This window comes from Herpailurus yagouaroundi, unplaced genomic scaffold (assembly GCF_014898765.1).
Source record: "Herpailurus yagouaroundi ecotype Mexico unplaced genomic scaffold, PumYag 186, whole genome shotgun sequence".
Taxonomy (NCBI): domain Eukaryota; kingdom Metazoa; phylum Chordata; class Mammalia; order Carnivora; family Felidae; genus Herpailurus; species Herpailurus yagouaroundi.
Window position 1 is genome coordinate 33,545,748 of NW_024412417.1, and position 27,341 is coordinate 33,573,088.

The window sequence follows — 27,341 nt, forward strand, 5'->3', positions numbered from 1 at the left end:
AGTTGGGGAGGGCAGCGGCCGCCGGCGGGGGATGCTGACGAGGAGGCCGTCGGGAGCCGCCGCCGTCTGAGGAAGCTCCTTGGAGACCGCCGCTCACCCGCGGGGAAACGGAGTCACTGCCCGGAGGGTTCGTGGGGCAGGTGACCCGGAGCGTCTGCAGAGCGGCCGCGCTTGCCTGGGCTGGGGCCGCAGTCTCGAGTCCAAGGCCGTCCTCCGTGGGAAGAGGCAGCCCCGGCGCCGCCCGAGCGTGGGCGCTCCCGCCCCTGGCCAGGCCACCCCTGCCGCCGCGCCGGGACTTTTCTTTCGTCTCCCCACGCCTCCTGGAAGGGCACCTGCTGCAGGTGAGCGGGCCCGCGTCACCTTTGACGGACATCACCTGCAGCAACCCAGGAGAAGCCCATCCTGGGGAAGGAAATGAATGGGTTGCCGGAAAGATTAGAGTCTGCTCGGAAGCGGTTGCAGCGGGCGATGTTTTAATACTGCTTTCTAAGTCTGGCCAACTTTCCCCTCTTCGCGAACTGTCTTATTCCACCGTGGTAGGATTTTGTAAACTCGTCTGGCTTGAATTGTAATCCTGTGACGGTGTTGGCGGGAGCTCGGCCGCTTCCTCGCGCTCCGTCTGGTGACACGTTTTGGGGAGAACCTCACATCACCAAAACCCCGCAAGGAAAAAGAGGATCTCAACGCTGACCCGGGGTCACCGAAGGAGCCTTTGAACCATGTGGACTTTCTTGGGCATTGCCACTTTCACGTATTTTTACAAGAAATGCGGAGACTTCGTCTCTTTTGCCAACAAGGAGCTCTTGCTGTGCGTGCTGGTGTTCCTGTCCCTGGGCCTGGTGCTGTCCTACCGCTGTCGCTACCGGAGCGGGGCCCTGCTCGGGCGCCAGCAGAGCGGCTCCCAGTTCGCGGTCTTCTCGGATATTCTGTCGGCCCTGCCTTTCATTGGCTTCTTCTGGGCCAAGTCGCCCCCGGGATCAGAAAATAAAGAACAGCTTGGGTCTAGGAGGGTAGGTTGAATTTTAAGTGGGCAAATGAAGGAGTCTCTTTTTTAACAAATTAGGATTGGGGGTCGCTCAGATGTAAATTTCATCTTTTCTAAAAGACAGAGGCAGCAGTTTAGATATTCTGGTATGAATTCTCATTTAATTTTCGTGGGTTTTTGTTTTGTTTTGTTTTGGTTTGGTTTTTTTTTGGTTTTGTTTTTAAGCCCTTGACTGTTCTTCGGCTACATCCTTGACACTCTTAGGGGTGATGGAAAAGATTTGTTTCATTTAGTGTCGGTAGAGCTGATGCTGTAACGACACTGATTTGATAATGAATATAGAGGTGCTTGTGAAAGGGGATGTGAAATATTAGAATCTCATTTTGAAGGAGGACAGAATCACTTTCTGTGATTGGGGGAAAAAAAGATATTTTATTTAAAACCTTAGGTAAGGATTGTGTTTGTACCTGAGAAGAAAGAAACCTGCTGCAGGTTAAGTCCACTGCTTCTAAATGACAGCTGGGTGGGGAAAGTAACAGAACAATTCGAAAAGTTAGTGGAATAAAAATTAGTTCAGCATTTCGAAGTCTTGGGCAAAACACCTTCCTCTCCTCATGTCGGTGGAGCCTTGAGTAAATCAGTGGAGTGGTGTCCTAAGTCATGTGAGTAATTGAGTAAGGTCCTCAGTTCAGCCATGTTCCTAATTCAGAAGCTAGTCGTCAGTCATGTTTGAGGTTATGCCTCCCGCAAAGACAGTGGTAGATGAGGGAGCAGTGGTCATTGACGCCGGAACGTTTAGAGCCTGTTGGCCATGGGTGTTTGGATTTTTTCCCAAGAGTACTGGGGGACTTTTTAATTTTTTTTAACACTTATTTATTTTTGAGAGAGAGCACAAGCAGGGGAGGGGCAGAGAGAGACTGAGAAAGAGGGGCAGAGAGACACACACAGAATCCAAAGCAGGCTCCAGGCTCCCAGCTGTCAGCACAGAGCCCGATGCGGGGCTCGAACTCACGAAACTGTGAGATCATGACCTGAGCTGAAGTTGGATGCTTAACTGAGTCACCCAGGTGCCCCTCGCTGGAGGGTTTTAAGCACGGGCGTAACAATACTGATTTTTACTTTTTAGAAAGAACATTCCAGTTGGTGTGTGGAGAGTGGCTTGCAGGGCACGAGAACGGAAGCAGGCTCTCAGGTGAAAGATGGCAGTCGTAAGCCAAGTGAGGCATGATGGTGACTTGGAGTTAGGGCAAGTGGCCTCAAAAAGTGGTTTACTCTTTGAGGCTCCGGATTGACATTATTTTACTGGATCCACAGTACAAGGCTTACAGAAGGGAGGACTTTGTTTAGAATTTTGGTTCCACCACTTCCGTCTCTGGGACCTTTGGCAAATTGCTTAATTTCTGTAAGAACGAGTTACCTCTTCTATTAGATGGGGGTGGCGCTGGTCTTGCTGCCAGTTAGGGAGTTAAATGACTGTGGCTCATAATGAATAAATGGTAGCTATTAAGATTGCTGTAAAAGCGCTCATCTGTTAGGAACCTTTTGACTAGTGCTGTGTGCAGTGATGTGGTGGGTGTGGGTGCCAGCAATGGGAGAGGAGGGAGAGGCAGTCTTTAATCTCAGTTTGAAATCTTCAGTGGTGTCTGAGTAACTTCTGCCAGGGTCACGCACTGCTCGTGTAGGTGGCTGGAATGCCATTACGTCATGTGGTGTTGAGACATTTTGGCGAAGAGAAAATTTGATTACCAGCCATCAATAACTGGGTCTGTATGTGAATGCCTCAGGCTTTCTGCTGCTTCTTAAACACCAGGGAGTTGGTGCAGGGAGTACAAAGTTCCCATCAGTACTTCGTCTGTTGACCCTTCTTTGAATGACTTAACCAACTCAGGTTCCCCTTCCAGGATTGTGTGTGTGTGTGTGTGTCTGTGTGTGTGTCTATGGTTTAACAGGGAAAAGTTAGGAAGAAAAACCGATAAGAAATGGCTAAGATGACAAAAAGGGTTTATCTTGCTCTCAGAACTATAATTTAAGAAAAATAGTCATTCTGCTCACTAAGAAATACTGGGAAGAGAAGGCTGTTGTCTTTTCCTCCTGGTAAAGGGCAAAAAGGTAATTTCTGTAAGAGAGACGATAAAAAGTGGAATGGACCCGCCCCAGTCCATGCAGAGTTAAAGGAAGACTGGATGAATATTAAAATCACAGAGAATCAAAATTCTAAGGTTTTAGGTTTTGTCTCCTTCCTTTTTGCCCGAGGTCTTTTATTAAAATCCCTTCAAAATGGCATTTGGGCTTATCTTAATCATTAAGGTCAGAGAAATCAAGAAAGATGGTTCCTTGCAATTCTGTATCTGAAACACATTTGTCAACCCACATACCGGGAAAAAATACTTATTTCGACCCTGAATTATTCATTTTAGAAAACCCAAGAGGCACTGTTATTCTCAGTGGGCATAAATCTCAAAACTGGACTTTTTCATCCTATGAATAAAGTTTTATTGTCAGCCCAATTAGTGATAGGTTTGATATTTATTCCTAAATGGACCACCTGTTTGATTAGGCTTTCTTAGACTGTCAAGATGGGGCAAATGAAATATGTCCTTATGTGTTAATGGCTTAAGTGTGACGGGGTTGCACCCCATGGGATAGGATGGGTTATTTTGAACTTTCAGAATTTTCTTGAGTTAAATAATTCTCAATTAATAGATTAATAGCTAGGATGTGATAGTCTTTTTGTTATATAAAAGTAATTTTAGGTTAAGATAGATTTTTCAGATGAAAATCCAAAAGGACAAAATAAAAATGAATAGTGGAAATAAAAATGAATAGCTGTATAGTTTGCAACATGAAGTCAAAATAGAAGTCTTATGTGATTTGCATTTGGTAGATGTTTAGTATGTACTTGAAGAACTGAGTAATTAATGATAGACTTTTCCCTATAATAAGTCTTTGGAGCCCCTTGCAAACATTGTGTATATTTGGCCTGGTCTGGATTTCTAAATATATCTGTATAACAGCATTTTCTAAATATATATGGAAAATGTAGTATGTATTTCACTTTATTGGGGTATTATTATACATTTTTATTTAATACTTTGATATCATTGGGTTTAAAAAAAATTTTTTTTTAATGTTTATTTATTTTTGAGACAGAGAGAGACAGAGCATGAACGGGGGAGGGTCAGAGAAAGGGAGACACAGAATCTGAAACAGGCTCCAGGCTCTGAGCTGTCAGCACAGAGCCCGACGCGGGGCTCGAACTCACAGACCGCGAGATCGTGACCTGAGCCGAAGTAGGATGCTTAACTGATTGAGCCACCCAGGCGCCCCGGGTTTTTTTTTAGTGTTTATTTATTTTTGAGAGAGAGAGCGTGAGCAGGGGAGGGGCAGAGAGAGAGGGAGATACAGAATCCAAAGCAGGCTCCAGGCTCCGAGCTGGTCAGCACAGAGCCTGACACGGGGCTCGAACTCACGAACCGTGAGATCGTGACCTGAGCTGAAGTCTGATGCCCAACTGACTGAGCCACCCAGGCACCCCAGTATCACTGGTTTTTATGTATGATCTGGATTTAAAAACATAGCACTGCATTTGGTTGATAATATTTGATATGAAGGTTTTGCCCAAGATAGAAAAGGCCTGAGTGCCTATGTAGTAGCAGCATGATTTACGGATAGCAAATGTAGATACGTAATTAACTTTTTTTTTTTTTTTAACACAGCCCAAAAAAGGAACCAGTATTTCAGAAACCACCTTAATAGGAGCAGCTGCCTCTTCATCAATATCTTCTCAGAATGATCCAGAAGTTATCATTGTGGGATCCGGTGTGGTTGGCTCTGCTTTGGCAGCCATGCTTTCCAGAGATGGAAGAAAGGTGACAGTAATCGAGAGAGATTTAAAAGAGCCTGACAGGATAGTTGGAGAATTTCTGCAGCCAGGTGGTTATCGTGTCCTTAAAGACCTTGGTCTTGAAGGTAGGTCCATGTTAATTTTTAGGAGTTAATGTGGTATAAGCGAACCCTCTTCACTTTAGATTGTCCTATAACTGGTAAAAAGATATTTCAATTTATTTACATTTCTAAAAGTCACTATACTCTTTACCAACCAATTTGCATGAAAATGAGAGCAAAGGAGAAGATAAGAGTTTAGTGGATGGGGAGATATAAAGGAGACTTAGTGAGATACAGTGAAGTGGCTAAAAAATAGAAATGGTCAAAATTAAAGATTGGAAAACTAGCATGAGGGCATGAAATCTAGTGAAGAGTGAAGGGAGCTGTCACTGGTGGAGTACATATTATGTGCTTGTTATGGAATCTTTTATTTAAGTATCATCTATTAAAGCAATAATTTTAGAAAGTTTTTTTTTAATGTTTATTTTTGAGAGAGTGTGTGAGCAGGGGAGGGGCAGAGAGAGAGGGAGACAGAGAATCCGAAGCAGGCTCCAAGCTGTCAGCACAGAGCCCGATGTGGGGCTTGAACCCATGAGCCATGAGATTATGACCTGAGCCAAAATTGGACGTTAAACTGACTGAGCCCCCTGGTCACCCCTAAATGATTTTTAAACACTAGCTGTTCATTTAGGAAATACTTACTCAGTGTCTACTTTGTGTGAGGTGCTGTACTTGGTGCCGAGGATATACCGGTGAATAAGACAGATTCACTGGCTACTCTTAAGGATCAGAGTACAAAATATGTCGGGCTCTGAGTTAAGAAAGAGCTTGCTTGGCTCATGTGGTAGGGAGGATAGTGTAATAATTATGTGAATTGATTCTGGAACTAGATGGCCTGACTTTGAATACCAGCTCAGGCACTGAAAGAGCTGTATGACCTTGGCTAAGTTATTTAACCTCCACAGCACCAGTTTCTTTTTTTTTTAAATTTTTTAATGTTTATTTATTTTTGAGAGAGAGACAGAGAGCGAGCAGGGCATAGGGAGAGGGAGACACAGAATCCGAAGCAGGCTTCAGGCTCCTGCTCTGTGTACCCGTTTCTTAATCCGTAAAATGGACATTGTATGTGAGTCCTTGCCTCATAGGTTACTATGAGGTTGAAATGAATTCCTATACACAAAGCACTCAGAACAGTGCCTGATACGTAGTAAGCATTATGTAAATGTTTGCTGTTTCATTCAAGGAGCTGAAAAGGAGGGCCGTGTCGCTAGAAAGTGTTGGGTGATGGGGAAAGGAGAATGACTTGAGATCAAGGTTGGAAAGACAGGCAGCAGCCACATCATGGAGGGCTTTGCAGTCAGTGGAGCAGGAGTGTGGTGTGATCTTGTTCATGCTGTACGTCTAAAGTGGCTTCAGACCTTAGACAGCTACTCACAATTACAAACACATTTTCTATCCTGACCCGCCACATACGTACATATATAAATCTGGCTGAAATTTGTTTCATTTTTCTTTTTAAATACTTGTCATGATTCTACCCAAGTATATAATTCACAACTTGAAATTCATTTCAAAATTTATCATTGAGTCACACCCTGAAGTTGGGAGAATGCTGTTTTAAAAGAATATGTGGAGATGGTGTGGTCCATACACCGTAAGATGGTGGCAGTGGGGTAGCGCCAGTCAATGCAGAGTCCAGTGCGAACTCATTGCTAAGTCCAAATGATAGATGATGGTGGTTTGGGCTAGCATGGTAGCAGAGGATATAACGAGAAGTGGCCCAACTGATGTTAAAAATGGCGTGACTTACTAAGGGATTGGTGTGAGATATGGGGAAGAAGGAAATATTAAAAAGGATTCCTGGGTTTTGGTTTAAACAGCTGGTAGCTGGTATCATTTGCTGATAGGAACAGGCATTGGGGAGGAATTTATGGGACATGTTGAGCTATCCAAGAGGAGAAGTTAAGCAGAATATGTAAATCTCGGGTGCAGAGGAGTGGTTTGGGCTGGCTGGAGTTAGAAATTTCAGAGGTGTCAGCCTATCTGTAGTACTGAAAAGCCACAACAATGATTGAGGGCATGTAGGGAGAAAAGAGAAGACAGAATAAACTAAGTCCTGGGAAACTGGTATTTGAAGATCTGGTAGAAGAGAGAAGCCTGAAAAGGAGTCTGAGAAGGAGCTGGTAGAATGGCAGAGAAAGCCAGAGCGTTTGGTGCCACTTCATTCAAGAGAGGAGAAGGTTTTGGGTAGGAGGGGATGGGTATGTGTCACGAAGGGGAAGGGCACTATGTCACGGTTTGCTAACGAAGGGTCAGTAAGATGAGGACAGAAAAACGACCATGGGATTTTGCAGTTTTGAAGGTTGCTTGTGATGTTGACAAGAGGTTTCAGCAGAGTTGTGGAGACAAAGCTTAGACTGAAGTGGGTGGGAGTTTAAAAAATTTAGACTAGGAAAGCACTCTTGAGTTTTTCTGTAACAGAAAACAGAAGTAGGGCAGTAATGAGATGTAGATGTGAAGATAAAGAAGGTGTATTTTGATACTAGAGCATGTTTGGTGACGGAGATGATCAAGTAGAGAGGAATAAACTGATGACGCAAGAGAGAGAAATGACTAAAGGAGTGATGTCCATTCATTCATTTAATAAATATTCATTTAGCATGCACCATATTGTAGCTGCTGTTCTCGATGCTGAGGCTACAGTGGTGACCAAAACAGACACAAACTGTTTGAAGAGTGAGAAGGGAAAATAATGTTGAATGGAGTGGTGTGAGGGAAGGGGAGAGGTAAAGAGTGGGTAGATCGTGGGGGCTGAGACCATAGGATTTTATAGCCCACTATGTGGATTTGGCTCATATTCCAAAGGGAAGCCATTGGAGAAGTTTAAGGAGTTATTCAATCTCATGTTTTAGAAGTGTGTTTAAAAATATTATTTAGAAGTATTCATGTTATTCTGTAGGAAAAGAGTGGCAAAGTCAGAAGCAGGGGGATCTGTTAGGAGACTATTGCAGAATCGGTGAGAGTTGATGGCTTGGAACATCCTAGGATCACAGCAGTAGAGTGGATGGGAAGTGGTCACACTCTGGAAATGCCTTTTGAAGGAAGAGTCAGTAGGACTTGCTGGTAAGTCACATATTAGGTATGAGAGAAAGAGAAGGGTCGGTACTTAAACAAGACTAGAAGACATTACCAGGAAGAGGTCCAGGACCGAACCCTGGGGAACTCTGATGTATGGCGATCAGTGAGGCAAGTGGAAGTGATAAAGGGGGACTGAGGAAGAGCAGTTAGTAAGGAGGAAAAGCAAAAGCCTGCAGGGCCCAGGACCCAAGTGGAGAGAGTGCTTTATGAAGAAGGAAAGTTCTATCTCTGTGCTTTTGGGTTCCCTAACCACCATCTTACCAGAGAGGCTCACCTGAAGCAGATGTAACAATATCGTGAGACAGGATTTTGTTACTTTTATAGTTGAACATTAGGCACCGTACATGCTCTCAAAACTGATGACTGTACATAGAATCATTTAGAGATCTAGCTTCAGGAGATACTTCCAAGGCTGTGGTAACAAGCCTCAGTGGATTTTTTTTTTCAATATATGAAATTTATGGTCAAATTGGTTTCAATACAACACCCAGTGTTCATCCCAACAGGTGCCCTCCTCAATACCCATCACCCACCCTCCCCTCCCTCCCACCCCCCATCAACCCTCAGTTTGTTCTCAGTTTTTAAGAGTCTCATGCTTTGGCTCTCTCCCACTCTAACCTCTTTTTTTTTTTTTTTTTTCCCTTCCCCTCCCCCATGGGTTTCTGTTAAGTTTCTCAGGATCCACATAAGAGTGAAACCATATGGTATCTGTCTTTCTCTGTGTGGCTTATTTCACTTAGCATCACACTCTCCAGTTCCATCCACGTTGCTACAAAGGGCCATATTTCGTTCTTTCTCATTGCCACGTAGTAGATTTTGATATGTAGTTCAATGCAAGAGTAAGGAGAGCCTCTAAAGTATTTTATCGAGTCCACATACCATGAATACCTTTAATATTACAAATATGAATTTTTATTAACATTCATTACGCTATGAATTTCCCCTGAGTTGTGATGAGATGTGGATGATAGAAACACTTGGAATAGTTACTTTTTTAGAGTGTGGATTTTTAACATAATATGGACTGATCCATCCTGAGTTATGTTTTTTTTAATGTTGATTTTTGAGAGAGAAAGCACAAGCAGAGACACAGAATCCAAAGCAGGCTTCAGGCTCTGAGCTGTCAGTACAGAGCCCAGTTCCCCGACTGGAACCCATGCACTGTGAGATCATGCATGACCTAAACCGAAGTCGGATGCTTAACCAACTGAGCCACCCAGGTGTCCCCTGAGTATGAGTTTTTAATAAGTGATTGCCCTATGGGTTAAGTTTAATATCTAGAACTCTTTTTGTTTTAAAAAAGTTTTATTTTGAGAGAGCGTGAGCAGAAGAAGGGCAGAGAGGGAGGGAAAGAGAGAATCCCAAGCAGGCTCTGCACTATCAATGTGGAGGCCCACATGGGGCTCAAACTCACAAACTGTGAGATCACGACCTGAGCCGAAATCAAGAGTCGGACACTTAACCGACTGAGCCACTCAAATGCCTGCCCCAAGAACTCCTAAAATTAATATAAATGCTGTATCTTTCTAATAACTCTTAATATCTGGTGGGGAACCTCTTATTTTCTTTAGGATTATTTTGGCTTTTCTTGGCCCTTTTGCTTTTCTCTATGTAATTTAGAAATAAATTTTCAAAATATCTCTGTCAAGATTATGACTGAAATAGCACTGAATCTGTAGCTCAGTTTTGGAATAATTTGCTTAGACTTCCTGTCCACGAATGTGGTATACTCCATTCAGTTAGGTCTTTAATGCATTTAAATAAAGATTCATAAATCTTGTATGTTTTTTGTTATATTTATTCCTTGATTCTGGTTTATATTTGGGCTTTCAAAAATGATACCTAATTTATTATATACTGTATACTTGGTTTGAGGTTCAGAAGTTATATGAGGTCATGGCATAAAGGTATGTTTGGATTTTTTATGGATGACTCCACCCCTAGCCTATGGTGAATGGCTTACTTCCATATGCCATGTCTCTTGGTATTGAATTTTTTGTGGTTTCTGTGTTATTGACAAGACATTTATGTATGGTGCTAAGTTTGATTGTCCCTGGTCATGGGGGCTCCTATCTCCTATTCAGGAGTGGCCCTTAAAAGTCCACTCTTACACTTGTGGTTCTGATGCCCTTATGCTGTTGCCTTTAAAACTTGTTCACTGGTTTGACTTTGAAGTTGCTTTTCATTTTTAGCATAGGCAGGTTTTCGTGTTTTGTTTTTTTCATTGTTGGTTTTATTTTTTAATTTGCCTTTTTATAGCAAGCAGTTCTGTATTTTTTAATGTGGAGGAGTGTTTTCCATGTCAATTTATGTGATATACTGACCAGTAGTCTAATATTGTAAGTGTGGAGCCTTATGATTAATAGATAGTGATAGCTCTGTTATGTCACTGGCTTCAAAGTTATTGATGTCTAGTGTTCATGAAGCACGAATGTCATTGAAGTGTAGGGTAGTCTTTTTGCCTACTTAAGAAAGTAAAAGTGTGCAAAGTCTGTCATATTTGATTTTATCAATAAAGTTGAGACAGAGACAGATTTAAAAAATCTTAAATAAGACCTTATTTATATACTTGTCTTAAGATAGTTTACTCAAGGAAAAATTTTACTGTGCTATTATGCTTTTAACATTTTCTGGTATGTTCTAAAGTGGCCAGTGTAAACATTTCAAGTACTTCCATAATAGAGTTATGGGTTAAGAAAAACAAACTGTCTCAGTGGCTGGACAAAGCATTATAGAAATATTAAATGGGCTTCAGATATTTAGGTCGGAAAAGATTGGCAATTTGCTGAGACCCAAACTGAATACACTGCTACTTGGCAGCTCTTAGGATGTCTGTGCACTTTTCTCTGACTGAATTTTAACTGTAATAACTTAAGTACGATACTAAAAAACTAGGGGCGCCTGGGTGGCGCAGCCGGTTAAGCGTCCGACTTCAGCCAGGTCACGATCTCGCGGTCCGTGAATTCGAGCCCTGCGTCGGGCTCTGGGCTGATGGCTCGGAGCCTGGAGCCTGTTTCCGATTCTGTGTCTCCGTCTCTCTCTGCCCCTCCCCCGTTCATGCTGTGTCTCTCTCTGTCCCAAAAATAAATAAAAAACGTTGGAAAAAAAAAAAAAAGATACTAAAAAACTAAGTAATTTTGATTCTAGGTCAGAAGTCTAACAAAATTCAGCCAGTTTGTCCCTGACTTGACCTTAAGGGCAATTAAAAAGCATATCAGAAAGCTAATTTATTTTGATTTTAGCTTAGATGTGTGATAGAATTCTTTGTGAAGATTTTCTTTCATCATGAGAATAATTAGAAATTATTCTAATGCATTTCATCTTAATATATTAACCTTCTTTATCATTATGATTTTAGGCCTATGCATAGTATTTTCTCAGTTGATACTTCATAATGTACTCTACCTTTCTAAGATTAATATTTGGTTTGTTTTCATTTCTTCTTTATTAGTGATAACACTATAGTAAACTTATTCTTATATATAACTTTAAAAATTCTTAAAACTTGGGGCACCTGGGTGGCTCAGTCAGTTAAGTGTCTGACTTCAGCTCAGGTCATGATCTCATGGTTCCTGAGTTCAAGACTTGCATGGGGCTCTGTGCTGACAGCTCAGAGCCTGGAGCCTGCTTCCAATTCTGTGTCTCCCTCTCTCTCTGCTCCTCCCACCGCTCACACTCTGTCTCTTGCTCTCGAAAATGAACAAACATTAAAATATTTTTTTAAAATTCTTAAAAACTGGGGCGCCTGGGAGGCGCAGTCGGTTAAGCGTCCGACTTCAGCCAGGTCACGATCTCGCGGTCCGGGAGTTCGAGCCCCTCGTCGGGCTCTGGGCTGAGGGCTCAGAGCCTGGAGCCTGTTTCCGATTCTGTGTCTCCCTCTCTCTCTGCTCCTCCCCCGTTCATGCTCTGTCTCTCTCTGTCCCAAAAATAAATAAACGTTGAAAAAAAAATTAAAAAAAAAATAAAATTCTTAAAAATTAAAAATTATATTTTTAGGATGAACATAGATGAACTTCCAAGACTAAGATGATTAAATCAAAGGATGCTAACTTCTTTGTGGTTCTTGATAATTATTGCCACCATTACTTTCTAAAATGTTATTAATTTACAGTATGACCAGTAATATATAAATGTATCAGTTTTATCATCTCACCAGCAGTTTTCATAGATTTGGTATCTTAATGTTTCAGTTTATTTCATCGGTTTGTTTTTTCTTAATCAGGTTTTGAACATTTTCCTGCTCTGTTCAATGTTTCCATATTGCTTAATGTGAATCATCCTTAAACTTTTCACCCATTGACACTAGGATCTTAATATTTTTCCTATAGAAGTTAATCAATAGATTTTCTATATAAATATTAATCTTTTGTGATATTACAGATTTGCTCAGAGGGTTGTCTTTCAGATGCATTAAGACTTTTGAAATAGTTACTTATATTAATGTCCATTTGTCCGGATGGTTTCAATCGCTTTATGAAGAAAGAGACTCATTTTCAATGCCTCCATGTCTTTTGGTGCCTCATATAACTCTGGGCATGTTAACAAAACTGATTTTTTTTGAACTGAATTGTTTTGCAGATGCAGTGGAAGGTATTGATGCTCAGGTCGTACATGGCTACGTAATTCATGATCAGGAAAGCAAATCAGAGGTTCACATTCCTTACCCTCTGTCAGAAAACAGTCAGGTGCAGAGTGGAAGAGCTTTCCATCATGGAAGATTCATAATGGGTCTCCGGAAAGCAGCGATGGCAGAGCCCAAGTAAGACGACTCAAACGTATGATGTTAAAGAAACACATTTAAACTTGGCCTTTGCACAAATACCATTTCATAAATTGTCATAAGTGTTTGGGTATGGGCTGAAACATAGGTATTACTAAAGTAGACTGCAAGTTAGAAGAATGTTAGATCTTCAATGCCTTTGTCAAGAATATCATGTGAAGAATTTCCATGTGAATGACACAGAACTATTGAGATTTTTCCTTTGACTAAATAGTGTTTCTATGTTGTTGGATTTAGAGGATAAACTTTTTAAAAATTCTTTTTAATATTTATTTATTTTTGAGAGGGTGAGAGAGACAGAGTGTGAGCAGGGGAAGCGGCAGAGAGAGAGGGCAACATAGAATCTGAAGCAGGCTCCAGGCTCTGAGGTGTCAGCCTCTAGAGAGCCAGACGCAGGACTTGAACTCACAAACCGTGAGATCAGAAGTCCGACACTTAATCGAGCCACCCAGGGGCCCCTAAAGGATACCCTTGTAATTAAGGTTTAAGTCCCTGTCTGCCTATTTGGGAGTTGGGGTTTGTGCTTATGGTATTTTCTGTTAAAAGTCAGAACAGAGGACTTCAAGGGAAAATCCCTTTTCCATTCTTACAAAGGAAGGACCTAGTCTGGTAGGACTGGCTTCTTCTCTTAATTATTAACTTCTATTTGCCCCTAGCGTGTAGGCACTGTAATTGAGGAAGTTTCAAGCTTGAGAACCCTCATATCATTGGCAAAAGCTTAAGTGTTGAGTAAGCTAGTGAAGAAGTAAGTGGACTTACCCTTAGGACTGAAAGAATTTGATGTCTGTGGAAGTAGAATATGTTCATTGTAGAAAAATGGAAAAATCCACAGAAATGTACAAAGGTTTGTAAAAATTATCCATGACTCTTCTGACTAGAAGTAACTACTGTGAATAATTCGGTGGATAAAGTCCCAATTCTGTTTTCCCATCTGTGTATGAATTTGTGTGGGTGTGTAAAGTTTTTCTGCATGTACTTTTTTTAATGAATTGAGGTAAAAATCTAATGTTACTTTTAAAACTACTTTTAAAGATCATTAGATTAGTACCTATGTATTCAATTTTAAGAAATTAGAAAATAAAAACCACACTTAATTCTGAAACCCATTAATGATGTTTTTGCTTATCATTCCAGACCTTTTCTGTGTACATGTGTGCACACGTGTGTCCAGTTTACGTGGGTAAACTGGAGATAAGGAATTTATCTTTTCTTATGTAAGTGGTTTGAGCTACTCTGTTGTGATTTATGTCTGTGTATTTATCCTTTAGTACAAAGTTCATCGAAGGCATCGTGCTACAGTTATTAGAAGAAGATGATGCTGTAATGGGCGTACAGTACAGGGATAAAGAAACCGGGGACATCAAGGTGAGAGATACCAAATGTTAGCTCTTCCTAAGAGATTTTGTCTTCCTTCTTTTTCTCCTATTCCTTTAAAAAAGTAGGCCCACCAATTTACTGCTTGAGTTCTCTCTAAGCCCTCTGCAGCAGGATGGGTTTCAAATTGCAACACATTGCCCATTAGAGCACCTCACAAGGCTATACACACAGCTTTCCAGACACACCACTGGATTAGCTGTATTAAAGACCGAAGTGAGAAAAACAGAAAAGCAGAGGAGCCTGGAAGGCAAAAAAAAAAAACAAAAAACACAAAGGATTCGATACAAAAGAAATGATTAGAATAAAGTAAACAAATTGTTTCAAATTGTTTAGATCTGAAAAGGGAAAAGTACCAGAATGCCTGGGGAGATAGCAGAGTAAAATAGTTTCCAGTATTTGCTCATTTTGGTTTAGCGAAAGAAGAGAAAGAGTGAAAGGCTAATCTGTTGGTTTTTGTGGATGGGTCACCACCACCTAGAAACTGTACTCTAATGGGGGTGACTGCAAGGTAATATAAATACATATATCCACATTTACAAAAATTCTTCTAAGCCCTAGCCACTGGTTGAAAGCATTATATGAAGTTAGAAAATTCTAGAATAGGGGAGGTGGGTAGGGGAATGGACTAAATGTGTGATCGGCATCAAAGAGGGTACTTGTTAGGATGAACACTAGGTGTTACATGTAAGTGATGAATCACTAAATTCTACTCCCAAAACCAACTACCCTATATGTTAACTAACATGAATTTAAAGTAAAAAAAGAAAAGTAAAGAAAATTCTAGAATAAACATTGGACTCGTCCTTGGACTTTGTGATGATGAGATTCAGTCTTCTGTGGTCCACACTTGCTTTGTAGTTGATTCCTCTGTTGTCTATCAAAGTGTAACTTAACTCCCAGATGATTTGGGTGGTAGTACTTTGAAGGAAGGCAGTCCCTCAGGAGAGGAAGTATTAATGTCTTATGCATTAACTTAAGTTGCATAACAGCTTCTTTAGTAGCATTATCTTCATTACCCTCCATAATGTTGTCCAATAAAATATGTAAATATTTTAAATGTGGTCCTTTTACTTTGTATTTCTAACCATTTAGCTGAGTATTGTTTATCTTTGTTGTAGGAACTCCATGCTCCATTGACTGTTGTTGCCGATGGACTTTTTTCCAAGTTTAGGAAAAACCTGATCTCCAATAAAGTTTCTGTTTCATCTCATTTTGTGGGCTTTATTATGAAGGTACTATAGGAATATAATTATAGAAAAATAAACACAACTTGAAATTTGAAAATTATTAATTCTTTTTTTCCCCCCTAGCATGCACCACAGTTTAAAGCAAATCATGCTGAACTTATTTTGGCTAATCCGAGTCCAGTTCTCATCTATCAGATTTCATCTGATGAAACTCGAGTACTTGTTGACATTCGGGGGGAAATGCCCAGGAATTTGAGAGAATACATGGCTGAAAAAATTTACCCACAATTACCCGGTAAGAAAGAGATTTCATCCACATTGTAATCTGTAGTCTAAAATATCACAAAAGGCTGTCCACTCCGGTTCTCACTAAAGCTGTTTCTAAATTAGGCCAAAGATAAACATGGCAGGTAAAAAAAAAATGCACCTAGTCAGTCAGATACACTGGAGTTGAGCTGTTTTAGCACGTTGAAAAAACCAACCTTCAAATTAAAAAATTTTTTTTCAATATATTTTTTCATATTAATAATTAAATCATTGCTTTCAGGATAATTATTAATATTGGCATATGTGGTACTTTTTAAGGTGGTCCAAATAGCAATCTAAGGTCTCCGAATTCTAGAAATCTCTCTTATACTTAATTACTTTTGTGCTTGGTTTTTGTAGCCATAGTAGCTACCATTTATTGAATATCTACTATAAAGTGCTTTATAAACATAACTTAATCTACACAATCACCCTGTGAGGTAGGGCATTATCATGATCCCCATTTTATTAATGAGGGAACTAAGAATCAGCAAAAGGTCCTCCAAAGATAAACGATCACTAAGTGACAGAGCCAGTGTGAGGCCAGTTGTGTGTGGCTCATATAGCCCCCTTTCAGAATGTTAGAGCTGTAAGCAATCTTCAAGGTCATTTTTAGTTTTGAGTTGAATACAGAAAGGCTTCATGAGAGTTCAGGCATCTTTGCAAAACACTGCTAAAAAATTACTTTCTGACATGTTTTTTTGAGACTTGAAGATGTCAGTTAAAAAAAATCTAAAAAATTAAGATTATTAATTGAAATATTAAAATATTGATAAAATTGAAGAGAAACCCTTTAATATGATTAGATGATATGATTATAGTAATAGGAAACTATCTGTGGTAGGTGTATATTTTGTTTAAAAATTCTGTTTCTTTTTCAAGTTTTTTTTGTCATGTTTTGTTTTTAAATAAGCGCTGTGCCCAATGTGGTGTTTAAACTCATGACCCCCAGATCAAGAGTCACATGCTCTACTGACTGGGCCAGCCAGGTGCCCTCTGGTTATTTTTTAATCTATGTGAAAGCACTCTGTTTAATAAGAATATAAACATCTGAAGAGGACTAAGATGGACTTAGATTTTTAATAATGACATTTTCAGGACGCCTGGCTGGCTCAGTCGGTTGAGCGTCTGACTCTTGATTTTGGCAGAGGTCATGATCCCAGGGTTGTGGGATCGAGCCTTGCATGGGGCTCCACCCTGAGTATGCAATTTGCTTAAGATTCTCTCTCTGTCTCTCTCTCTGTCTCTCTCTCTCTCTCTGCCTCTCTCTCTCCCTCTCCCCACCTCGTGCTCACTCTCTCTCCCAAATTAAAAAAAAGACATTTTCAACATTTCAATATATTTTCACTTAAGCCATTTTTGAAGCTTTTAGGAAAAATGAATTATTCACATTGAGGAAAAAGATAGTCAATAATGTGATATTTTTATTTTTTATTTTATTTTTTTATTTGTTTATGATTTTATTTTTAAGGAATCTCTATACCCAATGTGGGGCTTGAACTCACAACCCTGAGATCAAGAGTCGCACACTTTGGGGGCCTGCCTGGCTTGGTCAGAGCAGTGTGCGACTCTTGATCTCAGGGTCATGAGTTCTGGCCCCATGTTGGGTATAGAGATTACTAAACAAAAATAAAATTACAGCAAAAAAAAAAAAAGGTGCATGCTCTACCGACTGAACCAGCCAGGCGCCCCAATAATGTGATATTTTTGGCATTTTTTTTTCTTTCACTGTAGATTGCCTTTTCCAGTACAGAGGTTCAGAACAGACTTCCCTGAGATCATGGTGGGAAACCATTTGTAGATTTATATTAATATTAGTTAGGTTATTGAAATTCTACTTATAGGAATGGAATAGTTTCAACGTAGGCGTTCTGTGCCTGTCTTCCCAGATTACAGTGAGAACTGTATGAAAAGACAGTTCATTTCCAATACAAGTAGAAGCATAAAACTTTAAAACTTGGGAGTATCTGAGAGATGGGCTAATAACCAAAGCATTTCATTTTATAGTTGAAGAAACGGAAGCTCAGAAAAGTAGAGCTCTCTGCATCTTACCCTTTTTCTACCGTACATATATTCCTGCTGTTTGTGAATTGGTAGTACATTTCGTCTGTCATTACCAGGTTATGTTGGTGATGGTAACCTAAGTGTTAAATCTGATCCCTGTCAGTGAACATTTGGAAGAGAGGTGGGTGGTTTTTCTCCATCTCCTCTCCTCTGAATTTGCTTCACTCTCTTCGCTTTTTTGTTCATTCAGCTGTGTGTATCTATTTATATTAATTTTCTCAGATTTCTTAGTCATTCCTCAGCATGAATAACTAGGTGCTTAATCAACAATTGTGTTAATAAAATAATTAGTTCTTGATTTGCCACCAGGATATATGTAGCAACCATAACAGAAGTATAGAAGGTATTTGTTTATACTTGATTAAGAACATGTGATAATTGAAAATTGAATTTTATAAACCATTGGGATTTATTGCAGATCACCTCAAAGAACCGTTCCTAGAAGCCATTCAGAATTCTCGTTTGAGATCTATGCCAGCAAGCTTTCTTCCTTCTTCCCCAGTAAACAAACGAGGTACCATTTGATTGGAGTGATTTATAAAGTATATTCCAGATATGTAAATTCCAAATATTCCAAATATAATATGTGATTAAATGTATGCTGCTGGGAATGATATGTGGGACAGAGAAGTGGTTCCTGTGGATGAACACATTACTAACACCAAAATTAGTTTTATGATATCTTTATTATTTAATGTTGAGTGCATTTAAGTCATTATTTGGGATACAACAGTTAAATATAGTCCTAAATCTAGAAAAGGCAGTTTTCTGGTCAGGGGTATCAACTGGTAATTTCAGAACACTGTTGATAAATGCTGTAGTCAAAGCCCACTCGTGGTACCACAAGATTCATTGTGGCAGGGAGGGGAGCTTGTGAACTAGGAAGGGTGATTTGGGAAGACATGTCTCAGGCAAGAAAACGGGGGTTGGGGCAAGAAGGGTTAGTGGGAGTTCATTAGGTGGACAGTGAAATGAGGGACTTCTAAGTAGATGGAATAGCATCTGCAAAGGCCACGAAGGCTGCGAAATGGTGGCACTTTCAGTGAACTCAAGTGGTTTCCTGTGACTGGAGCGTAGGCTAGGTGTCAGAGTGGTAGAAAGGTAAGGTATTTATTTAAAGTTTAGTTTTAATCCTGTAGACAGTGGAAAGTCATTGCAACTTTTTTTTAATAATAGCTTTTCTGAGATGTAATTCATAAATCATATGGCTCATCCATTGAAGTTTACAATTCATTTGTTTTTAGTATATTCATAGATCAATGCAGCCATCACCACGGTCAGTTAAAACGGACTCTAAAGAGCCTTTTTATTACCCCAGAAAGAAACCCTATATCCATTAGCAGTCGCTACTCATTTTCTCCCGACTCCCAGCCCCAGGCATCCATTAGTCAGTCTGCTTTTTGTCTCTGTGGATTTGCCTATTCTGGACATTTTCTATAAATGAAATCAGTGGATCCTTCGTAAGTGGCTTCTTTGAGGTTCATCCACATTGCAGTATGTGTGAGTCCTTCATTTGTTTTCATGGCAAAATGATACTCCATGTGTGGATATACTACATTTTAACCAGCTATTCATCAGTTGATAGACATTTGGCTTGTTTTCATTTTTGGTTATTATGAACAGCGCTGCTGTGAACGTCTGTATATGAGTCTATGTACGGACGTAATTTTCATTTTTCTTGGGTTTGGTAACTGTTTAACTCTTTGAGGAACTGCCAAACTTTTCCAAAGTGGCTGCCCCATTTTACATTCCCATTAACAATGTATGAATGTTCCAGTTTCTCCACATCCTCAACATTTGTTATTATCTGTCTTCTTGCCCATAACCATTCTAGTAGGTGTGAAGTGATATCTCATTGTGGTTTTGATTTGTATTTCTGTGATGGATAGTGATGCTGAAAATCTTTTCATATGCATATTGGATATTTGTATATCTTCTTTGGTGAAGTGTCCATTCAGCCTGCACATCTTTTAATTGGTTAAATTAATAAAAAAAAAACTTTTGTTGAGTTCTAGGAGTTCTTTATATATTCTAGATATAAGCCCCTTATCAGATAAATGATTTGCAAAAACTTTTCTCATTCCATGGATTGTCTTTTCACTTCTTGATGATGTCCATTGAAGTTTTTAATTTTCATGAAGTCCAGTTTATCTGTGTTTTTCTTTTGTCACTTTGTGCTTTTGATGTCATATCTAAAAAGACTTTGCCCTAGGAGCGCCTGGGTGGCTTAGTGGGTTAAGTGTCCAACTCTTGATTCGGCTCAGGTCATGATCTCATGGTTTGTGAGATTGAGCCCCTCTCTACACTGAGAGGGCGGATCCTGCTTGTGATTCCCTCTCCCTCTCTTTCTGCCCCTCCTCTGCTTGTGCACTCTCTCTCAAAATAAATAAATAAACTTAAAAATACTAGCATGGGAAACAGCAGCATTTAAAATAAATAAGTAATTAAAAAGGCTTTGCCCTATTCAAGATTGTGAAGATGTAATCCTATATGTTGTTCTAAGAGATTTATAGTTTTAGCTACTACATTTGGGTGTTTGATCCATTTTGAGTTAAATTTTGGGTATGGTGTGAGGAAGGGGTTCAGCTTCGTTTCTGTGTAGATACCTGGTTGTCCCAGTACTATTTGATGAAGTGTAGTCTTTCCCCATTGAAGTGTCTTGGCACTCTTGTCAAATTAGACTGTAAATGTAGTATGAGTTTTCTCTTTCAACGATATTTTGTAGCTTTCAGAGTGTTTTAATACGTTTCTTTTGTTAAACTTATTTCCAAGTATTTTATTCCTTTTCATGCAATTGTAAATAGACTTGTTTTCTTAACTTCATTTTAAGATTCTTCATTGCTAGTGTACAGAAATACAATTGATTTTGGCCTGTGTATCTTATATCTTGAAACCTTGCTGAACTCATTTATTTCTAATAGTTGGAAAGTTTTAAATGAGATGGTGGCACGATTAGATTTTTATCTTAGAGGTAATACTCTGCTGTCGAGAGTGGTTTGGAAGAAGGGTCAGGCAAAAGCTTACAGTAAGGCCGTTGTTCCACGAGGGTGGTGGTGAGAGGTTGGAACGCCGGGCCGTGGCAGTGAGAATGGAAGGTAGGGAGTGGAAACGTGTGTCTCTGGGATGTAGAACGCATGAAAGTTGGTGACTCGTTGGCTGTTGTAGTAAGGGAGAGAGAGGTCTCTTGATGGATTCTACGTTTCAGGCTTAGATGATTTTGCCAGCTGTTTGCTAATATTGGAAATACAGGGAAAAGAATGTAAGTTTAGGAAGTATGGGAAGGGGTGGTGAGTCCGCTCTCAGGCATATTGTGTATGAAGTGCTGGCAGGGCGTTGGAGGAGAGGTGCGGAACACCCCTGACAGCCTGAGAGCAGGTCCCCAGAGACAGGTGTGGGCGGGAGGGGTCTCTACGCCGTGGCTCCTGAACGTAAACAGATGGAATTTGCTATGGGAAAACATGCATAATAAACTACTAATCGTATAAAGAAACTAATGCAAAGCAGAATGAAGAGGCCAATGCCAAACTGATATAAATAGCATGCCAGCAACAATTGGTGGAATTAGAAATGATCCTTGGAGAAGGAGGAATAAAAGCTGTTTATAGTTTGTAGGTTTTTTATTTTTTTCTTTAACGTTTATTCCTTTTTGAGAGACAGAACACAATGTGAGCTGGGGAGGGGCAGAGAGAGAGGGAGACACAGAATCTGAAGCAGGCTCCAGGCTCTGAGCTGTCAGCACAGAGCCCGACGAGGGTCTTGAACTCATGGACCGTGAGATCATGAGCTAAGCCGAAGTCAGATCCTTAACTGACTGAGCCACCCACGCACCCCATATAGTTTGTGGTGTTTTTAGTGAATATATTAGAGAAATACTTAGGAAATGTGAATTAATATTTAGAAGCTACCTTTTTAGAAGCTAATATTTATGTGTATTCTACAATTAGTTACAAATGTAACTGTGACGTTACAGAAAATAGTTACCCATAATCTTGCCACCTTCACATTACTATTATGGTTGTCTGTGTCTCTTACAAATACAATTAAATAAACGCTTTGTTGAAATGTTACTCAAGTCTTAGGTCATTAAGCGGGCTGACAGGGGCCCGGGGAGCGCGGTCAGGCTGCTCAGGCAGGCGCACCTGCAGTCAAAGGGTGGTGCCTCCCGCCTCTGCAGTTTTGAATCAAAGAGCTGATTTTCAGGTAAGATTCAGTCAGGGCTTATTTGTCCAAATTAACTTCAGATAGGTTTGGAATATCTGCTTGTTCCTGCTCTTTAATTCAGACTGCAGCATGGCTGGGTATCATCTTCCCAGGGCCCGCTTTCTTTATTTAAAAAAAAAAATTTTTTTTTAATGTTTATTTCTGAGAGAGAGACAGAGCATGAGTGGGGGAGGGACAGAGAGAGAGGGAGACACAGAATCCGAAGCGGGCTCCAGGCTCCGAGCTGCCAGCACAGAGCCCGACGCGGGGCTCGAACTCACGAACGAACCATGAGATCATGACCTGAGCCGAAGTCGGTCGCTCAACCAACTGAGCTACCCAGGCGCCCCAGGGCCCACTTTCTTTAACTTCAAACTTTACGGACATTTCTCTAGAGTGTGCTGGCAGCCAGTGTTGCCATGAAATGTCAGACCTCTTCATTTTTCCCATGTCGAAGACTTGCTTTTTGTGCCAAGATTCTTTTGGTGTTTTCATGAAAGAGGCCTTATGCGTGTGTGACAGTTTGACTTCACCTTTGATTCACATGTGACTTTCCCGAGGGCAGGGACCATGTTCTCGTTCTCACTGTATCCCCAGTGTCTGTGACCTACTAGGTGCCCAATATGGACTAACTGAATTTTTGCATCAGCAAATTTTAGGCATGATTTGTTCCCTTGTATTTTCACGTCTTGATTTTCTGGCTCACACTCACGTTTAGAAAGTAACAGACTATTTTTTTATGTGTCTTAAGGGATGATGTCATAACCTAAATTCTCTCATTGTAGGCGTTCTTCTTCTGGGAGATGCGTATAATATGCGGCATCCTCTTACTGGAGGAGGAATGACTGTTGTTTTTAAAGACATAAAGATATGGAGAAAATTGCTAAAAGGTATCCCTGACCTTTATGATGATGCAGCTGTTTTCCAGGTAGGATATTCAATCATTCTTTGACAGAGGTGCCTCAAGACAGATTTCTTTCTAGGCCTAAGAGGGATGGGACCTCCTTGGGGGGATCTGTACCTGGGAGGAGCCTGATCCTAAGTCATGGTTCTCAGGCGGCCTTGTTCCCGTGTAAAGAATCTGGGAGCCTGTGCACCCCATGAATCTTACCGAATTTCTGTTTTTTTGTTTTTTAAAAATGTTTATTTATTTGAGAGAAAGAGAAAGCGTGAGCAGGGGAGGGGCAGAGAGAGAGAAAATCCCAAGCGGGCTTTGTGCTGCCAGCACAGAGCCCAACACAGGGCTTGAACCTGTGAACTGGGAGATCATGACCCAAGCCGAAATCAAGTCAGATGCTTAATCGACTGACCCCCCCCCCAGGTGCCCCAGTTTCTCCATTTTTGTATGAGTATTACGTAGCATTGGTTGGCACAGGCCACTTCGCCTGTAGTGATTGTACATTTAGCTTCAGAGTCATGGAGCTCATTGCTCTGGAGATGCGTTCTTGTGTGTGCGTGTGTGCGTGTGTGTGTAAATGACGAATATAAGGCTGCATTACTTGTAGGTAGTCCTCAGGATAAACATCAGCTTGAGGGGATTATAAGCACTCATTTGTGCTGCCCCCCAGCTTTACCATATAACAAGTGATCTCTTTCTTTTTTAGGCCAAAAAATCATTCTACTGGGCAAGAAAAACATCTCATTCCTTTGTTGTGAATATCCTTGCTCAGGCTCTTTATGAATTATTTTCTGCCACAGATGGTAAGTATATCTTACTTTCTTCAGTTTTGTTTGTTTGTTTGTTTGTTTTTTAATTTATTTTGAGACAGGGAGAGGGGCAGAGAGAGAGAATCCCAAGCAGGCTCCTCACTGACAGTACAGAGCCCAGTGCGGAGCTCAAACTCATGAACCATGAGGTCATGACCTCAGCCAAAGTCGGACTCTTAACCAATAGAGCCACCCAGGTGCCCCTAAGTATAGATAATTTTTAATGGAAATTACGGAGTTTTAAAATTAAAAAATTGATTTTTATCACAGGAAGGGAACTGAATTATAAAAAAGTTAGTCGTTAGGCCACAAATAGAAATATTTACCAAGTCTACTGACTCCCAACTGGTGGCCCTTAACTCCATCCTTGCGCAAGACTTTTAGCCTCTAGTTATCACGTATCCACCACTTTGTGGGGAAGTATTAACAGCAATACTTCAATAATGTGTCCATTCATTCCTCTGGCCCAAATCAGCTCACGCGGAGCCACAGATGCACAAAGTCGTGATGGAGGGTCTTCTGGCCGTGAATGAAAACGAAACATAGTTGTTAAGCCTTTTCTTCCTTGAACACCAGTTTCGATTTCTGTTCGTTGTATTTTGTAAAATAAGTAATGAGCTTCGGAACAAGGTTAGATTTTTGTCTCCTGCTACAATGCACGAATAGCAGAATGCGTCCCCCTTCTACTCACTTGAAACGTTCCCATGCTTTTGTATTTGCTTCCACATTGTAAAGTGGCGATGGTCAGTCTGTATATTGAGGAAAACGTGACGCAGCAGAAGCAGTAGAAATGGAGGAGGAGGCGACTGTGCCACGATGAAATCGGACATTTACGTTTTCAGGAATAAATGTGACTCCAATCCTATTACCTCAGATATTTACGACAAGCCTACTTCCGTGAACTGGTGATCCAGTTCTTTGGTGACCTGATACGGCACAAGTGCCTTCTGCAGCCTCCATACACGTTATCCTTGCTAAAAGAAAAAAAACTCATTGATGGTGGTTCGCCAATCTACCCTCTCTTGCTAACTGGCACGGAAGCTAAACTGGCGGGGTGGGCAAGTAAAAAGAAAAGTTTTGAGTTTTTCTAAGCACTTCTTTTTAAGTTTTCCCAAGCTCTTGAGAGTCTTACGTTATGAATTTCAATCTGCCAACAAACAACTTAAAAGAAATTACGATAGAAGAGGAAAGAGTTTTATTGGAGTGAGATTACCTATTATATCCTTTTTTATCTGTTCTAAAGAAAAATCTTAAGTATACCTGAAAAGAACATTGATTCTAAATAGAAAGATTATTGGTTGATAATACTCTGTTGTGAAGGTTTGACAGGTTACTTTGAAAAGTATGAAAAAGTATACAAATATAAGGCATTAATATTTAATATTCACAGCTATTTTTACTTGATAATATGCTCAGAAATACAGGTTGGGTATCTTAGAGATTGGGAGTTTGGGTTCTAGAATTTTGTTTTTTGTTTTTTGTTTTTTTTTAATTTTTTTTTAATGTTTATTTTTGAGACTGAGAGAGACAGAGCACGAATGGGGGAGGGGCAGAGAGCGAGGGAGACACAGAATCGGAAGCAGGCTCCAGGCTCTGAGCCATCAGCCCAGAGCCCGACGCGGGGCTCGAACTCACGGACCGTGAGATCGTGACCTGAGCTGAAGTTGGACGGTTAACCGACTGAGCCACCCAGGCGCCCCTAGAATTGTGTTTTTAATGACCAAAAGAATTTACAACGTATTTGCATCATTTAATGAATTTACAACACAGTCAAGGAAATAACACTTAAACAACTTTAACTTCTGAGACCTGCATGCTTTTTACAGTGATTATTTACTAACAGAAAAGTTTGTTCACACTTAAGCTATTGCCCATAATGCTAATTATGGAATTTAAAAGAAATTTTGAGTTGTTGAGATTCCAGGACTAGATTTTTTAAAAAATTATAAGGTTTGGTCTATGTTACATTTTTTTCTGACAGATCATTAGCACCCTAAAATAAATGTGTGAATATTTTGATTCAGAGTGATTTTAAAATTTTATTTTAGATTCCGTACATCAACTAAGAAAAGCCTGTTTTCTTTATTTCAAACTTGGTGGAGAATGTATTGCTGGTCCTGTTGGGCTGCTTTCTGTGTAAGTTGTATTTATTTATTTAAATATATTTAATGTTTATTTATTTTGAGAAAGAGTGCAGGCAGGGGAGGAGCAAAGGGGGAGAGGGAGAGGGAGAGAGAGGGAGAGAGAAATCCCAAGCAAGCTCCATGCTGTGAGTGCAGAGCCCGATGTGGGGCTTGAACTCCCACACTGTGAGATCATGATCTGAACTGAAATCAAGATTCGGACGCTTAACCTACTGAACCACCCAGGCACCCTGGGTTGTTTCGATGACACAGGAACTGGGTATTTCAGATCTTCGTTGGGACTGCTCAGTTTATCAATTACTGCAAGTCTTTCTTCCCTATACATTTTGTCACTTTACTATCCATTAGAATCTCAATCAGAAGGTAGCTCAGAGAAAGGAAAAAAGCAACACTTAGTCCTGTGTTTGACTTCTGGGAAAAGTGGTGAGCAGAAGTTGGTGGTAGAGGGGGCCAAAGCCCTGATTAAAATAGAAACTTAGTTTTTGCTGGTGGGTTTAACCACATGATCTGATTGTTGGGAGCCACAGATAACAGAGGAATTTGTATTTAAAACTTAATTCAGTTGACGTGCAGGGACTTGTGAAACTCAGTAATGGTTTTGACAGTACAGGCATACATAGAATTATTCTTGAAAAGTCTGCAGGGTAAAATTCTTCAAGTCTCTTCTCATTCGTCTATGATCTGGATGTCAATACTGTTACCTTTGGAAAACCCAAGACTCCCACAGGTCAGGCCATCCAGGTACTTCGGACTGAGGTCTCAAGATCAGTGGAACAGCTCAGAACATACAGTTTATGTGAACTAGACTAAGAGTTGCTGGCTTCTCTGACAGGGGGTAGTCTAAGGAGTTTCTTGTAAGAACACGTATCTGTCCCTGTCATCATACAGCGGGCCACACAAGCTTGCAGAGTCCTCTGAAGTGTAGAGCGTGTGTTCAGCTTTGTAGATGATACATAATTAGAACCTTTTTATGAGTAAATTTTAATTGCCGGGTCTTACTAATATATATATGGTTTTTTTTGTTTGTTTTTTTCTGTTACAGACTGTCTCCTAACCCTCTAGTTTTAATTGGACATTTCTTTGCTGTTGCGATCTACGCCACGTATTTTTGCTTTAAGTCGGAGCCTTGGATTACAAAACCCCGAGCCATTTTCAGTAGTGGTGCTGTCCTGTACAAAGCATGCTCTGTAATATTTCCTCTGATTTACTCGGAAATTAAGTACTTGGTTCATTAAGCTAAAAAGGGAACCGTTTGTGAACGAATATTTGGAACTCACCGAGTCCTAAGAGACCCTTGGAAGAGGATGTACATAGCAGAGAAGGAAACCACTTCTAAAGTGGAGACTCTTGGACCAAGATTGGGGTTAATTTCTTTTTGAGGTTATTTGTATATAAACATGTAAATATATACTTTGCAATTTAAAACGAAGGGTAAAATAGACATTTGAGAGAAATGATCGTGATCATAAATTAGTGCTAACATTGAGGCTCTGCAGTTTTTCTTTTGACTTTGGGGATTTGGGCAGAGTCATGCGGGACATGCAAATAAAGTGGAGAATGAGCTCGAA

The 27,341-nt window shown here is 40.3% G+C and overlaps 1 protein-coding gene across 1 annotated transcript; it reads left to right on the forward strand.

The window, feature by feature from the left end:
• SQLE (squalene epoxidase) lies at positions 1–27,341 on the forward strand. Its single transcript, XM_040494402.1, has 11 exons — positions 1–1,010; positions 4,702–4,954; positions 12,587–12,767; positions 14,057–14,153; positions 15,284–15,397; positions 15,476–15,647; positions 18,141–18,236; positions 22,708–22,850; positions 23,527–23,623; positions 25,678–25,765; positions 26,816–27,341. Exons 1-11 carry the CDS (start codon positions 720–722, stop codon positions 27,006–27,008), a joined length of 1,725 nt encoding a protein of 574 aa, XP_040350336.1. The 5' UTR covers positions 1–719; the 3' UTR covers positions 27,009–27,341.